This window comes from Coenobita brevimanus, chromosome 57, assembly GCF_032717465.1.
Source record: "Coenobita brevimanus isolate Jiangsu-jjx chromosome 57, ASM3271746v2, whole genome shotgun sequence".
Lineage (NCBI taxonomy): Eukaryota > Metazoa > Arthropoda > Malacostraca > Decapoda > Coenobitidae > Coenobita > Coenobita brevimanus.
The window spans coordinates 13,465,324-13,482,823 of record NC_137010.1 but is presented as its reverse complement, the minus strand read 5'-3'; the positions used below and the strand labels follow the sequence as shown (position 1 = coordinate 13,482,823).

The 17,500-nt window shown below is 41.1% G+C and overlaps 1 protein-coding gene across 1 annotated transcript in view; it reads right to left on the bottom strand.

Annotated features, from left to right (window-relative positions):
* The window catches only part of LOC145402098 (ATP-binding cassette sub-family C member 5-like), a 279,936-nt gene that overhangs the window by 252,855 nt on the left and 9,581 nt on the right, over positions 1–17,500 (bottom strand). The window contains exons 2-3 of the mRNA XM_080274212.1: positions 16,965–17,175; positions 11,932–12,220 (exon numbers count right to left, since the gene is read on the bottom strand). Coding sequence (XP_080130338.1) covers positions 11,932–12,220; positions 16,965–17,175 — 500 coding nt within the window. The remainder of the gene's footprint in view (positions 1–11,931; positions 12,221–16,964; positions 17,176–17,500) is intronic.

Sequence of the window (17,500 nt, the reverse complement as noted above, 5' to 3'; positions counted from 1 at the left end):
ACAAATTAAGTTTTAATAAGGAAATACGTAGAAATCAGTTTGGCAATAAAGTAGTAGACGCATGAAATAAGCTACCTAGTATTGTAGTTGCTGGCCCTTTCATTGAGAATTTCGAGCAGAGGCTAGACAAACATATGACCAATTAGGGGCGGGTATAAAAAAAAATCTCGTAACCAGTACAAATTCATTCTTCTTTCCTTTTCAGGTTACACTATAATAGTCTCTTTTTTCTCATTTCACACTTTCCTATAAAATGTCCACGCCAGTTTTTCTATACTGCGTGGTGTTCCTTCTGACTTTTTTCCTGCCCGCTTTCGCTGGAAGGTTTGGAGGGCGGGGGAGAGCCTTCTTCTTTGCTCCTTATCTCATTCTTTGTTCCTTATCTCACTCTATAGTAGTTCAGTTACTCTTCTAAGAGCTGCCTAGCATGAGCCAACCGGCCTGTTGCATTATCCTCTCTTCTGATGTTCTTTTCTCTCTTCCTCCCCCCCCCCCACACTTCACTCCTTCCTTCCCCCATTCCACCTTCCTTCCCTCCCTTCTCCATCTTGTAAACTTTCTTCATTCTCCTTCCTATTTCTGTCCACCCTCCACGATCCCACTTCTCCCTTATTCCCAATTCCTCCTCCTCCTCCACCTTCCTCTCTTCGTAAAACACACACACACACACACACACACACACACACACACACACACACACACACACACACACACACACACATCGTTTAAATTTAATCAGTGACTACCACAAAGCCTTCTCAGTCGACCAGAATAATACCTTTGTTCTTTTTGTCCTCTTCTTTTTTCTTTTCATTTTCCCTTTTCCTTTTTCTTTAAGATGCCAACCAACGACAATTTTCATCCATCAGTATCTGCTTCCAGAGTCACCTCTGGCGGCCATATTGGCGTGCGCCCGAGCCTTTAACGCGACCATTAACACACAGGCTCCTATTCCTCACTCCCACCCTGGTTAAAGTCGTCTGGCTTTTGATCCACATACAAAATACTAGACCTGTCCCGACCAGGAAAAACTTTATCAATTATATATGGACTCCTTGGTGAATTCCACTCCTCCCCACTGAAATTTAGAATGCCTGAGCTTCTTTTCGATGAGAGGCATACAAATTAGGCTCCCGAATCCGGTAATGGTTTTTTTTTTAAGCTAATTCTTGTTGCCACCAAACGATTTTCTCTCAACTTACAAGGTATTTATTGCAGCGAAGGAGTTAATTATGGCTATATCTAACTCCACCACTTCCAAGTCTCTCCGAGCCTGAGTAGAATCGTTTGGTTGTAGCAGGAACAAAATAATATATATATATATATATATATATATATATATAACTGGAGTGAAGGGGTTAAATATACAAACGTCCCACAAACTTCCCTATCCCCTGACCTAGGATAATGGACTGCAGGAAGCTGGTAACCTAAGCCTGCAGTCTCCGCCGGCCCTGTAACAACAGCAACAAAAATAACAAGTCATCTTTGTAACAAACAACCATGACTGGATCAACAGGTACACAGGCCTGTCTCTGTTTGCTCTCCTCTCTGCTCCCTTCCTCTCCACTTCTTCCCCTCTCCCTCTCCCGTTCTTTCTGTCGCTGTCTCTCTACTTTGTTCCTTTCCTTCCTTACCCCTTCCAATTCGCTGTTCTCTCTTTTTCCCACTCCTTCCCTATAGAGCCTTCTTCTTTGCTATCCTTATCTAATTCTAGTAGTTCAGTTACTCTTCTAGAAGCTGCCTAGCATGGGCCAACAGGCCTACTGCAGTTATCCTCTCTTCTTATGTTCTTATGTTCTTATATTCCTTCCTTTCTCTCCCCTCCCCCTTCCATATTTCTCAACTTTTCTCCTCTCCCCCTCCATCTTTTCTCCTCTCCATCCTTGCCCCTCTCCTTTCCTTCTCTCCCCCATACTTTTCCTTCCCATTTCTTCCTCTTATTCTCCTCCCTTTTCTCTCTCCTCCCCCCTTCGTCCCTCTGACACTCCTTCTCACTCCCCTCATATACCTTACTTCTCTTCTCTTATTTCTCCTTTTATTCTTCCTTCTCTCACTTCCTCCCTCTATGTAAACTCTCTCCCTGTCTAAAACTCTCTTCCTCCCTCTGTCTGTCTTTTTTCTCGTGTCTTCTGTTCTTCTCTCTCTCTCTCTCTCTCTCTCTCTCTTTTTTCTCGTCTTCTGTTTTCTCTCTTTCTCTCTCCCTCTCTCTCTGTTATAATAGCCTAAGTTATGTTGACCTTGAGCCCCTCCCTCGGGGTTGTTTGCTCTCTCTCTCTCTCTCTCTCTCTCTCTCTCATTCCGGATAGAAATCCAACAACAGTAATAAAAACTGAGAGAGAGAGAGAGAGAGAGAGAGAGAGAGAGAGAGAGAGAGAGAGAGAGAGAGAGAGAGAGAGAGAGGATTTTTTTGTCATCTGGAAAAATCTTCATGTGTAAAAAAATCGACATCAAGGGCATAAATAAAATATACAGTACGCCACTTTTTTTATAGTTAGTATGTCTTAACCCCTTCACTCCATGGGGTCATTAGAAAGGGATCATTATGAGGTTTAAGTTGTGGTTTAATAATGATGATGATGATGAATCGAGGATGATGATGATGATGATGATGATGATGATGATGATGATGATGATGATGATGATGATGATAATAATAATAATAATAATAATAATATAATCACTGTACTTCCATAATAATTATTGCTATTATTAGTCACAATCATCATCATCATATCATCATCATTACTACTGCTGCTGCTACTACTACAACTACTACTACTGCTACTCTCCCTCACCTTGAAATGTAGCCTTGGCCTCACTCTCAATTACTCATAATCTCTCTATCCCTTTCTCTCCATCCTTCCCTCCCTTCCTCCTCTCCTTCGCCCCATTTATATTAATCTTGCACTCTCACCCTTCTTCCTCCCTATCCTTCCCTTCCTTGCTTCCTTACTTCTCTCTCTCTCTCTCTCTCTCTCTCTCTCTCTCTCTCTCTCTCTCTCTCTCTCCGTTCCTGTCGCCACAATTTCCTTCTCCAGATTTTTTTTTCTTTGCTCCCTCCCTTCCCTCTTTTTCTCCTTCTGCCTCCCTCTGTACGCATCTCTCTCTCTCTCTCTCTCTCTCTCTCAGGACGCCAGGCCGAATCCCCAAAAGTAGGGTTGTGTCTGAATGGTGTGATGCCGCCAAGGGAGCAAGCCGGTCATATCACCTACGAAGTATTAGTGTTTTGGACTATAGGACGGAAGAGCAGTTCCAGCGACAAGCAAAAGTAATATGGGAATGGCTTACCGTTAATAAAAATACTATTACTATTACTACTACTACTAATAATAATAATAATAATAATAATTATTATTATTATTATTATAATTACCATCATCTCCCCTTACGGGATTATGGCGTCTGGCAGTAGGTAGAGTAGATAGATCATCAATCACCAGTTATTAATTATCGTCTTTACTGTTATTTTCAAAACTGTAATTACCATCATCAACAAATTATCATTATCATTCTTATTATTACTATTATTATTATTATTATTATTATTATTATCATTATTATTGTTGTTGTTGTTGTTGTTCTTGTTGTAGAGACATTATGACAAATGTGGGAAGGAGGTGGAAGGAAACACGGGTGAAATAGAGGTGAGCTTTATTCCCGACTAGTTTCGCCTGTGGCTTCTTCAGGGATACTGAAAAACTCACGGACTGGATGAGCTTATATGCAGGTGATGGGGAAATTGGGAATAGCCTTCTGCCGGCTGTCAGACTTTGCTGTCCTGTGTCCTGTCTCAGGTGTGCGTCGCTCTATAGATGATCTTATCCCCCAATCCCTTACGGGATTAGGGAGTCTGGCAATAGACAGACAGATAGATCATCTCAAAATGATCGGATCTTGAATATGGCTCTCTATTGTATTTTGTTTTTCTCTTGGAGGGAACTGTTACTGCGGGCTCATGGCCTTTGGTTCCTTCTTCCTCGCATTAAAAAAAAAAAAAAAAAAAAAAAAAAAAAAAAAAAAAAAAAGGCTTTCATCAAACTGGGATATCCCAAGGGTTTCCTGGTGAAAGTAAACGTAAAGGCGGCGTCCATAATGCAGAAGAGATAAAAATAAAAACAAGTATCTAATTGTTCCACAGTCAGAAATTGTCACAGAATTACGTAGGGTACTCCTCCACACAGGATACATCATTAGTGGCACGGGACCACAAGTAGGTGATATAGTGAAGGGGAAGAGACGCAATATAACAATTGAGAATAGCGAACAGTACAATAGATTCCATGTAACGGATGTGACCACAGTTATTTCGGAGAAACAGGCAGAGGTTTTGAGAAAAAAAAAAAAAAAAAAACTGAGATTCCACCATCATAGTAGTGCATTAGTCAACCACACTGATGAAAAAGGTCAGTTACCACAGTGGAGCAATGCCTCAATATTAAAGAAAGGACTCTCAATACAACAGAGAAATGTGGTGGGATCTTTGCACATCACAACCAATAAAAACATTAACAAGAGGACAGGACACATGGTATGGTCAAAAACGGCAGCTAAGGTGGTTGCCTCGTGGAGGGAGAGGCCACCTTAATGACACCCTTGGGAGATAAGATCATCTATAGAGCGACGCACACCTGAAACAGGACACAGGACAGCAAAGTCTGACAGCCGGCAGAAGGCTATTCCCAATTTCCCCATCACCTGCATATAAGCTCATCCAGTCCGTGAGTTTTTCAGTATCCCTGAAGAAGCCACAGGCGAAACTAGTCGGGAATAAAGCTCACCTCTATTTCACCCGTGTTTTCCTTCCACCTCCTTCCCACATTATTTATTATTATTATTATTATTAATTATTATTATTATCATTATTATTATTACTTGGTTAAAGTGTGAAGTCAAATCCTGTTTTCAGTCGAGGTAACAAAAATTTGAATTACTCATGCCGCGAGCGTGACGGAGCGAGGAATATTCCCTTATTTTTATCTTATCCTGCTGGGACACCCGCTGAGAAAAGAGATAGAGAGGCAGGATAGTAGTGTTTGCTACTATACTAACGCATTATAGTATACAATTTTAGGAATATAAGGAGGAAGGAAGGAGAGGCGAGAGTGATAATACAACAAACACTTCACAGTTCCCTCGCAATGCTGGTAATTTCAATGCCAGACCAAGGACGAAAAGCAAATACTAAATCTGAAGCAAAAGGCCAGAAATGAATCATCACTCGAGAACTGGTGGCCCAACTGAACTCGAAATTGTTTAATTCTTCAAGTTAGAGCCTTTTAACGGTACCTTGCTCTCACAAAAATTGCGCTACGTTGCGCCGTTTTTCCTGTGTTATGGTAACAAACAATCATACAGAAATCGGATCATTATAATATAGATCACAGGAACTTATTATTTCAACAACTAAAACTATCACTCCTCCTCTTCCTACTATTACTATTATTCCTAATATAATTTGTGCTTTGCTTATTGTTACCTCCCTGGTAATCTTCTGAAGGGTACTATTACTCCCGTAACAAATGATACTAAGATAAATGTTACCGACTCCTCAAATTACCAACCAGTCATGCAGTCCTCATGTCTTTTAAAATTTTTTGAATTATTTCAAATGTTTTATCAGAGATTATAATTAAATTTAGGCAACTAGGTTTTAGGACTGGTTCTTCAACCACGGATGCTTGTTTCATCTTAAAGGAAGTCAAGAAGAAGTATTCTCAAAGAAAAAGATCAGGCATTTCCACTCTTATTGATTTAAGTAAGGCTTTTGACAAGGTAGATCACTTTATATTGGGGAAGAAGGTACTTAGATGTTCTCTTCCTTTGACATGGTGCTTTTGATACTGCATTACCTGAGGAACCAGCAAGTTAATATTAGATGGAAAAATTCATTTAGTACCTATTGCTTCATAGAGAAAGGTGCGAGCCAGGGGAGCATTTTGTCTCCGTTTTTGTTTAGTTTTGACATAAATGATATAAATGATATTTCGAACTCTGATTGTGGATGATGGTTTGGGGATATTAGATGCAATATTCTAGCACATGCAGATGATTTGGTATGACTGGCAGGAACAGCAGCTGAAATGCAGGTTCTGTACGGTAAACTTGGAAATTGTATAGATGAATATTTACTCACGATTAACAGGGACAAGACTAAATGTGTCATTTTTAGTAATAGGCAAGATGAACCACTGGAGACCATTGAGCTGAATGGTGATGTGCTGCAGGTGGTGAAAGTATTTAAATTCCTGGGTCATAATGTTTCTTTTAATTTCAAAGATCCTGAAGATATTTCTTTAGATTTAATAACTTTTACTCTTTTTTTAATTGCATTTTTTGAAATTTTAAATTTGTTGACAAATTCACCTTTTTATTTCTTTTTAAGTTATGCTGTTTACCAGATTATGGACTTCCATTATGGAACCACAGCACTTCTTTTAATTCAAAAATTTTTTAGGCTCTTGAAACTGCCTTTAGTAAAGCCCTTAAACGTATCAGTAATGTTCCAATATTTGCCAGCAGTCACATTACGGCAGCTTGGTGAGATCAACTGCTATTTAAGCAGCACACTGCATTGGTATAAGCAAGATATTGTAAAAGATTGTTAAAGTCACAACACCCTCTCATTAAAAACAATATTTCTTATATTAAGGAGGATTTTTTTATGCAGTACCTGATTAATGATCACATTGCATAAACAGTATATATAATGTTAGTCCAACTCATGAAGAGCTAGATATTTTAAGATCAAGGATTTAATGCGTACAAAGGCATAAGGACAGGCGCGCTCCTTGTATATTTTATGGCTACTAGATTTTATATTTTACCCTGGACCTTTTTACGTTTCATTGGTGCTAGCTTTATATTTTATTTGGACCTTCATATATTTTTATGGCTGCAAGCTTTTATATTTTATTTGAACCTTTTTTATGTTTTTATTGGTGCTAGCTTTTATATTTTATGTGGACCTTTTTATATTTTTATGGGTGCAAGCTCTTATATTTTATTTGGACCTTTTTATATTATTGTGGCTGCTAGCTTTTATATTTTATTTGAACCTTTTTATTTGTATATGGCTGCTAGCTTTTATATTTTATTTGGACCTTTTTATTATTTAATGGCTCCTGACTTTTATATTTTCTTTGGATCTTTTATTTTTCATTGATGCTTGCTTTTATACTTCACCTAGGACTTTTCTTTAATTGTATTGATGATAGCTTTTCTTATTTTACCTTGGACCTTTTTGATATTTTATTGATGCTATTTTTTTTATTCTACTAGAATAATAAAGTGTACGTGCACTGTTATGTCCTCAGGTCCTTATCACTACTTTTAATGCGATTTTTTCCTTCAGATATAATTGTACAGTACATCACCAACTATATATGTAATATACATATGTACTACTGCAATTACTGCTGCTTATACGGTATGCAGCTGCTGCTCCTGTACTACTGCCACCTTTATAATGATGAAATGTATATTTTTTATGTATCGAGACATACGAAATAAAGCTGATTGATTACCTACCACTACCACCAGCACCCACCACCACCACCACCACAACTGTTTTCCTCTCCTTGATATGTAGCTTTGGCCTCACTCTCCATTAGGCACAGTCACATACCCTCCTTATCCCCGTCATTCTCTCCCTCCCTCCCTCCCTCCTCTCTTTCGCCCCGTTTATTTTAATCTTACACCCTAACTCCTCTTCCTCCCCTTCACTCCTTCCACCCTTCCTTATTTCTCTCCCTTTTTCTAACCATCTTTCCCTTCTCCCTTTCTTACTCTTCCTTTGTCCTTTCTTCATTACTTCTCTGTTTTTCTACTTTCCTTCCCCTCTTCTTTCTCCAGCTTGAAACGCTCTCTCTCTCTCTATGGCACCATCTCCACACGACATCCTTCACTTTAGCAAAGGCCTCTCTTACAGAATTGTATTAATGAAGGTATCCGACTCCTACAACACGCAAAGTCTCTTCTAGGGTGAATAAAATTGCCAAGAGGTAGGTAGGGCAATATAAATGACGTCTTCGTGTTGGGGGGGTTAAGTAACTAACACACTGAATTCATTATGTGCTTACATAATGTGTGTGTGTGTGTGTGTGTGTGTGTGTGTGTGTGTGTGTGTGTGTGTGTGTGTGTGTGTGTGTGTTTACACCCTTGATATCTGGAAGCAGTACTGTATCCGTATAGTGAAATTTACCAGTTTTCATGTGCAAAATTTACTAATAACTCTCTCATGACCCAGCTAACTCTCACATTCTATTCTAGCTAACACAGGATGATGATGTTTAGCTGAGAGTGAATCATTGCAGCCTTACGATTTTTTTTTTTTTTTTTTTTTTTTTTATGTGTCCGACTCTGGGCAAAGGCTTCATGGCCTATATCTCGGGGGCAGTAGCCTATCCCAAGGCCCAGTAGTCCTCCTACACCTCCACATGTCACCACTTCGGCGCTAACACCCACCGTCCATATTGAATACATGCTAGGGCTGTCTCATGCAGGACTGGTGTATTGGTATTAGCGGGGGTACTTTTATGACATGTCGGCGGGTCATCTGGTAGATCAGGAAAGTCTGCTTCTATGAAATTCAAATCCATAAACTGTTCCCTGCCCCAGCCGGGATTCGAACCTGGGTCCATCAGGACTGTAGGCCGCCTCTCTACCGATTCAGCCACCGCCTCCCCCAAAACCTGTGAAATTTTAAAACCACATTATAACAAAAGTTGGTGGGTCATGTAGTGGTACATTCATGGGCGTAATCCCTCTCCTTGACTATGCCTTCTCTGTGTTGTCCGTGGCTCGTAACTTCGATAAAATTTTAGACAGGAGAATGGAGCCCCTAATGAATCATGGAGAGTAGATCCCTTATACTTTTCTTGTGTACCAAGATGTTATCTGAAAAGCATTCAGTCACCATATGTATCTATTGTGGACATTCATACATTCCTATTTTGCTGTGAAGTATATACATACATTTATGTGAAACTCTGAGGCGCGGTAGGTATCAACTAACACTGAAATAACTACAATTCTCTGGTAACAGAATCAAGTAGAGGAATTACAGCATTAATTTATATCGGAAAAATCATGATTTCACTTCACAACAGCTCTATTGAGACTGATGGTACTGGGAATCCTAAAGGGTACGGCATGTCATCGGCCTTACGGAAGGTTCAGATGACTGCAGTCCGAGTTGCACATGACTATTATAGAAACGGTCCCGCGTCCAAGATCAGCTGTACCTTTGTTTACATTCGTGGCGACGCAGCTCACGGTCCAGTATTCAAAAAGGGTCATAACAGTGCGATGATAATGTATACCGTGCAGCCCGAGTCGAGCATAACTTATAGTAACAGAACCGCGTCCAAAATCAACTGTACCTACGCTTACATCCGTGGAGACGCTACTCAAGAAAGGGATCGTAACACTGCAATGGTAAGTTTATGTTGTACACTGTACATTCTTCATGCTATCATACGATTTTATTCAACTTTAAGAGAACTGGTTGGTAGCTGAAGGGGTTAAGGAAAGGTGTATCAAGCCCATCATTTCGAAAAGTAAGGTGCATAAATCCATATGAAGATACAAGTCTCCATGACAGTATTATTATTTTTAAAGGCAACTCTGGTTTTCTTATATCGCATTACTATTCACTGTAGCCTGGAGTTCATTCATTTTAAACAGACCGAGATTTTCGTCCTTTAAGAGATTATGATTCATATCTCAGTGTCAGAATATAATAGTACATACTATTCATCCTTTCCACTGAACATCCTCGTAACTACCACCAAATCTAGTGCTAGTATCTTGTTACAACCCAACATTCATGACGGATGGATGGTAACATTCATGATGGAAAGATGGTAATTATATGCTTAGTTAAAGTGAACAAAGTAAAGTTGGGTTCTGAAGTGCTTGGTAGCCGTGTGAGAAAAACTAAAAGCATAACTAAGCAATCTTAAACACAACTTAAGCTCAAGAGTGTTTATGACTGTGACCCCACACAACTCTCCCTCTCCCTCTCTCTCTCTCTCCCCACACAGATTACGCATGGTAAAGTAATGTCTGCTCATGGTTACTGAATGCCCAATGAAGAATCCCCTCTCTGCTCTTGTTCTCAGCTTCGACCTAGTGTAAAACATCTTATAAATTGCCCTTGGACAACACCATTAAGCTTTTTCCTTGTCTTCTTGCACTGGCCCGTTCACCCTCCCTGTCACATCTAAGTGAATCCCCAGCATTTTTCTGTTGCGTGTTTTATATACTGTTCGTCCCACATCCCCTAGCTTTGTTATATATAGTCTCTGCTGCCTTGGCGCTTGCATCATCCCTGTCACGTGAATGTACTTAGCGTCATATGACCTAATGGTTTCGTGCTAGACAGATATTATTCTCTCTCTCTCTCTCTCTCTCCAAACACTTGATCATTTCCTTTCTTCTCACATGCCTTCCTTCCTTTCTTCTCACATGCCTTCCTTCCTTTCTACCTACCTCCCTGTCTACTTAACCCACCTTTTTCGCTTTCTTTTTTATACTTTCCTTCCTTTCTTTCTATACCGTATTTCCTTCCTTCTGACCTGCGTTCCTATCTACTCGTATACGTCCTTCCACCTGTCTACGTTCCTCTCTTCTTCCCTTCCATTTTCCTTCCGTCTTAACTACCTGTTTTCTTACCTACGTTCTTTCAATCTTTTTCAATCCTTCCTCCTCCCCTCGTTCTCCCTCTTCCTTCTCATCTCATTCTGATATCTTTCACGTTTTTTTTTTTTAATCCAGCAATCTTATATCCTCATACTTCTGCACAGTATTTTCTCTATGGTTTCTTTCCTCCCGTTTTTTTTTTTATCACTCTCTCCACTTCCCTCCCTCATCCATTCTCTCTATCCTTCTTCCGTCCTCTTCCTTTTTTTCTCCTTTCCTCCATTCTCTCTCTCTCTCTCTCGTCTCATCCTTTTTCTTTTGTTGCTTCTGACTTCCATTCTCTCCAGCCGTTCCTCATTCTCTCCTTTGACGTCACTTTTTGTTTAGAAAGCTAAATGAAGTGAGCCCCCCCCCTCTCTATCACACACACACACACACACACACACACACACACACACACACAAGTACGCAAGAACTACTCGTATATCCACAGAAGTGAATGAAGCCTCTGTACAGAGTCGGAAAGGGTGCCGGGTTAAAGAAAACACGTAGACGGGTCAGCACACGCGATCTCCAAGAAGTTGGGTTTTCAGACGTGATATAATTCTGTCAAGATAAATAACGAACACAATACTCTGAGAATACTGAAAGATGATAAAGGGCTGACCGATTACTGTAGAGGGTATGCGGGTAGTGATTGTAAATGTAGAAAAATGCTAAAGAAAGTAGAAAGATGAGCTATAATGTAGGACGACTATTGCGAGCAAAGAGAGGCACGCTTTGGGTTTCTGAAGTAATAAGTCTTTTAATAACTTTTTAAATCCGAAGTATTTTTTCTTCAAGCCTTCTAACCACAAACTGCTTGTGGTAGTCTAATGTATAAAGCATATACATATTTATCTCTCCCATTCTCTCTCTAACCAGGAGCCAAGCGTCACCTGTGATTAGCGATTATTACATTGATTACCGCTGAATTACAGGTTACGAGTCCACTGACCCGTCCCGTGCTTCACCACCTTGTCCTCTACCCCTCCTCCTTCCCTCTCTCCCTCCTTCCTCCCTTCTTCAATTCTTCCCTCCCATCTCTCCCTCTTCTTCCCTCCTTCCAACCTTCATACCTTCCCTTTTGCTCTCCTTTCCCCCATTTTACTTCCCTCCCTGTTTCCCTGCCTTCCCTCTTCCCTCCTTCAAAGAGTCATTCCTTCCCTTTTCCTCTCCTTTCCTCCCTATTTCCTCCCTCTTTGTTTATTCTCCCTGCCTCCCCCCACCCCCTTATCAAGTACTCACACTCTGATATGCTCCAGCTCCTCCTCGTCCTCGTCCTTGAGCCTCCGCTTCTCCTCCGGGTACAAGGCATCTTCCGGACGGCCCCTGCCCCGTTGCGGTCCAGAGGCCATCTGCTCCGCCCCCTGGTTCACCTGGCTCCCTGCCTGGTCCACACTCGCTCCCTCTCGTCCAATGTCCGTCCCATCCTCGCCTCCTTCCGCCCCGCTTTGGTCCATCCCAGCTCCAGCTCTGTCCCACTCAGCCTTGGCTCCACCTTCAGCGCCTCCCACTCGAGCCTCATTGGTACGGTCTGTGGAGGTGTAATTCAACATTAACCTGACCGAGATTTTTAGCCCTTTTGCAGCCTAATTTCCTGTAGCTCAATGACAGATTAAGACAACAGTATGGCTCTCCATCCTTTTTCAATGGCGGATACGACAATACTACGATTCCGCATCCTTTTCATAGCGCTTCTCCGTGACTAGCATCATATTCGTGTTACTCTCTTGTTATAGCTCCGCACTCAACATGGAGAGATGCCAGCTTACGTCTAGTTATATTCACAGAGGATCTCGACATCCTTAATCTGCTGACGTGTTTTACTGAGAAGTTCTTGGTATCTCTAGGCGATTTTAATCAGCTTTTGGTAGACTCCTTGTAGTGACATATTAATGAAGGCTATATCCAGCCTCTCCTGTTCGAAATCTCTCTCTAAAGCTGAATGAAACTACCTAAAAACAGCACAAATTAAAACAAAATAAAAAGTTACCGGCCAGAAGGGGTTAAACACTTCCCTCGGGGACTTGTTTTCTTTTCCTGCCGCCCACCAGATCATTATATCTGAGATAGGAAGGTCTAATAGTAGTGAAGGGGTTTACAAAGTCTATCTACCCCATCCGGTGTACGAATGATGTCTCCTGAGCGGATGATAATCGTCTGGACGGAGCAAGACTTAAATCAGAAATAAATAATCGTGGTGAACTCGTTACCCCCTGCACCTTCAATGGAATACTTGGGCTACTACAAGACTGTTTTGTTCAGCTCAAGGAAATATACTCTTTTCACTTTAACTTGACTAAAAACTGCCATCTCTTCATCGTGAATGAGTTGTGACAATAGATTAAAACTACAAAATTATGTTCGTCATAAAGAAATGCTCTGGGATGGATGATGACTCGTGGTAGCCTTTTTTTCCCGTCACCGAGCTACGTGAAATGATTAGCTACAAAAAAAAAAAAAAAAAAAAGTCTAGGCTAAGTTAAAGTACATAATGTATAGTAACCCAAGGGACAGAAACTGACTCGATTTATCTTTGCAATGTTGGCATTTTCTTCACCTGAAAAAAAGAGTCTGGATTTAGCCTGACAAAATACTGTAGTGCGTCCATGGCGGCGAAACAGCAGATCTATAGAGGTGAAGTATTATCAGAAAAAAAATTTGTCTACTCGCAGTTCTTTACTTTAATAATTTCTATCTATCTATCTATCTATAGCCCGACGCCCTAATCCCGCAAAGGGTGGCCGCAGACAAAACGCCTCCAAGTCGCTCTGTCACCCACCATTTGACTATCCTCCCCCCAACTCACCCCCCCCTCCCTCATATACCTCTCAACTCCATCCCTCCACCTCATCCTCGGTCTACCTCTCCCTCTCCCTCCCTCCACCTCACCTACATACACCCTCTTAGTCAGTCTTTCATTCTCCATTCTCTTCACATGTCCAAACCACCTCAGTGTATTTCTCCTAATCTTCTCAACCACATCCACATCCACCCCACAACGTTCCTTCACTTCTTCATTCGTCAACCTGTCCCTCCACGTCACTCCACATGCTCCTCTCAAGTAACTCATCTCCACTGCTCTCACTCTTGACTTGTTCCCCTCTTGCAAGGGGATCAAGTCTCGCCTCGCTTCCATACGTCAGGGTAGGGATCACAATACTATCATGCAGGGACTTCTTAACTTCCATACTCACCTCCCTATTTCTCATCACTGCTTTCAGTGTACCTACGTGTTCATAAAGGATCGTAACCAATTTGAACAATAAATAGGTCTCCATGGTTGTGAATTGTTAAAATCACCGTCTGGTCAAATTTCTTCACCCAACTGCACCATTACAGGTTGGGAACTGTGCTTTAACCATTAACCCTTCTGTCCAATGTCATTTTTCAAATTTTATTCTCGCCACTTCCAAACGATATTAATCAGCTTAGGATAGACCAACAGCAGTGACGAAGTTGATGAAGGCCATATCTATCTCCTCCAGTTTAAAAAATCTTCCCTAATCTGAAGAAAATCGTCGAGGTAGCGAAAATAAAACAGTAAATAATCGTGGCGAGTATGTCCCTACTCCGGTTTTTTTTTTAAATTGAGGCGAAGATGCACTTGACAGGTTGATGATGATTGGCTGAATGCAACATGTCCAAAAAATATTTACTAACCCAAATTTCCCTCTAATATATTTGTTGTCAGTTAATAATGCTAGATTATGAAGTAGGATGAGTGAAAACGGAGTGAGGTTTGGAAGCTTCTGTCTAGCAAATGACTTAGTCATCGGGGGCACACTCTTTCAGCATTGCAATATACACAAGACAACTTGGGTGTCGCCGTGTGGAAAATATAAAAATCAGATTGATCACATCGCTATCAGTAGGAGGCATAGAAGTTCTCTGCTAGATGTTCATGTTAAACGGGGAGCGGATATTGGTAGTGACCATCAACTCAGCATTGCAAAAATAAGGTTTAAACTTAAAAATCAGAAGAAGGAAAAATCTGGTGTTGGTAGATACGATATTGTTAAGCTTAGAAGGGAAGGAGAAGAAAAGGAGGAATTCAGATTAGAATGCAGAAATAGGTTTTTGGTGTTGGAAACGTTGGAAGAGGGGGAGAGAAGTGTAGATGAGATGTGGGAGGATGTGAACAAAGTTTTGCATGAGACTGCTGAATGTACGATTGGAAGGAGACATAGATTCAGGAGAAAGAAATGGATATCAGAGGAAACGTGGGATATGATAAAAAAGAGAGGTGAGGCTAAATTGAGGAGTGAGATGCAATGCGTTGATGAACGAGAGATTGAATTAGCAAGAGCTGCGTACTGGAGTTTGAATTCAGAAGTAAGAAGGTTAGCTAGGCGAGATAAAAGAAGATGTGTGGATGAAAAGGTTGCAGAGACTGAAATCTTAATAAACAAAAATGATGGACAGAGTCAAAGAATAGCATATGAATCGATTAGAGAACTGAGTGGTAATGCAGGTAAACGCAAGGAAATACCAGTTAGAGACAGGGAAGGAAATTTATTGACCAAAGATGGAGATATTAAAAATAGATGGAAAGAGCACTTTGAGAGTGTTCTTAATAGACCAATACCACCAGAAGAGGATATACCGTCTGCTCAGGAAGATTTAAATATAGAAACAGGAGAGTTGAGGCTTGCAGAAGTGGAGAAAGCAGTAAAACAGTTAAAGAATAATAAGGCACCAGGGGAGGATGGTTTATTTCCGGAAATGTTTAAAGTGGAGGGGGATAGATTAATAGTGATCTTGACCAAGCTATTCAATAAGATATGGGTGACGGGGTTACTACCATCAGTTTGGAAGAATGGTGTAATTGTTAAAGTTCCGAAGAAGGGAGACCTGAGTGAATGTGGTAATTGGAGGGGAATCTCTTTGTCACCGTTAGCTTTGAAAGTTTTCAGTAGAGTGTTGTTAAATAGGTTCGAGCCTGTGGTTGAGGGTATTCTGAGGGAAGAACAGGCTGGTTTTAGAAAGGGACGTGGTTGCAATGATCAGATCTTTATAGTCAGGCATTTGATGCAGCAAGTTAATGAAATGAGAGTACCGTTAAGTCTTTGTTTTGTTGATTTTGAAAAGGCTTTTGATAGTGTTTCGAGAGAGACTATGGGGAAGATCATGAGACATTATGGAATACCAGAGGAGTTTGTGAGGGTCATTATGAACATGCATGAGGACACATTTTGTAAAGTGATGGTTGATGGTTGTCTAAGTGATTCGTTTGAAGTCAAGTCCGGAGTACTCGTAATTCAAGGTGGTGTTCTATCGCCTTTACTATTTATATTGGTCATTGATTACATTATGAAACGCGTTGGAACAGAAACCGGTGCAGGTATACTTTGGGGAGAAAACAGGAAACTTTTGGATTTAGATTATGCAGATGATATAGTTTTGATTTGTGATGGGCCAGAAGAGATGCAGAGAGTGTTGGACTGTTTGGTGAGTGAAGGTCGCAAGGTGGGTTTGGTTATTAATTGTGGAAAAACTGAAATAATCAATATGAATATGGAAAATGCGCAGGAATGTGTAATTGGAGGTATGGTTGTAAAGCAAGTTGATAGGTTTAAATATTTAGGTACTTATTTGGCCAAGGATGGTTCTTTGAACTTTGAATTCGAGGAAAGGTTAAAGAAGGCTAATCAGGCAATGGGAATGCTTAAAAATATTTGGAATAATAAAAATTTTTCTGTGCATACAAAAATCAAACTTTATAAGGTAATGGTTAGGAGTGTCTTAATTTATGGACACGAGTCTTGGTACAGCACAGTGACTATGGAAAATAAATTCTTGGTGTTTGAAAACAAAGCACTTAGAAGAATATTAGGTGTTAAGTGGTGGGAAAGGATACCAAATAGTAGAATTAGAGAAATAACGGGAGTGCAGCCGGTCGATGAATATGTTAGGTTCTCACGATGGAAGTGGCTAGGACATGTGTATAGGAGACAGGGAATAGTACGAGGTACACCAGGGTGGGTGGCACTTGGTAGGAGACGTAGAGGAAGGCCAAAAGAGACGTGGGTGAGGACAATGAGACGGGAAGCTGGAGATGAGTGTTGGGGAGATCTTGAGGAGTTAGCACAAGATAGGATGTGGTGGTGTGAGTTCATCGAGGCCCTATGCATCCCCGAGGGTGCCACAGGAAATGATTGATTGATTGATTGATGAAGTAATGTTGCATTCAGCCAATAATCACCAATCTTTCAAGTGCATCTTCGCCTCGATTAAGAAAAACTGTGTATAGTGTCAAACACCGGGGGTGTACCTACCTTCCAGCTGGTCAGGGTGTCTCCGGAGGTGCACTGTACCGACGTCGTCGTCCTCAATCTTACGGTACTGGCTGGTGGGGCGAGGCTGGAGGTCCCTGGGGCTGAGGCGGGCGTGTCTGGGCGTGGGGGTGGGCGTGGGCGTGGCTGCGTGGGTGAGGGTGATGCTGCCCGCTGACCCCCAGTTGTGCATGATCGAGTACCGCTGCCGAGGCTGATGGAGGGGGAAAGAGAAGTGATGAGTACATGTTGAGTCAGTGATGGGTATGTGGTAAGAGGTGGGTAAACGGTGAGTAAAATATTTGAATAGCGAGTAAGAGACTGGTTAGTGGTAAGAAACAGAAAAAAGAGGGATAAGAGATATAGGTAAGTGGTAATAAATGGGTAACTGGTGAGCAAGATGTAGGTGGAAAATGAGGAAAAGACAGGTAATTGAGGTGGATAAGAGACTGGTAAGAGCCGAGTAAGTTGTGAGTTAAAGATGGGCAAGAGATGGGCACCGTTCCCTGCTGTCCAAACTCCCTTGCTATGGACTAACG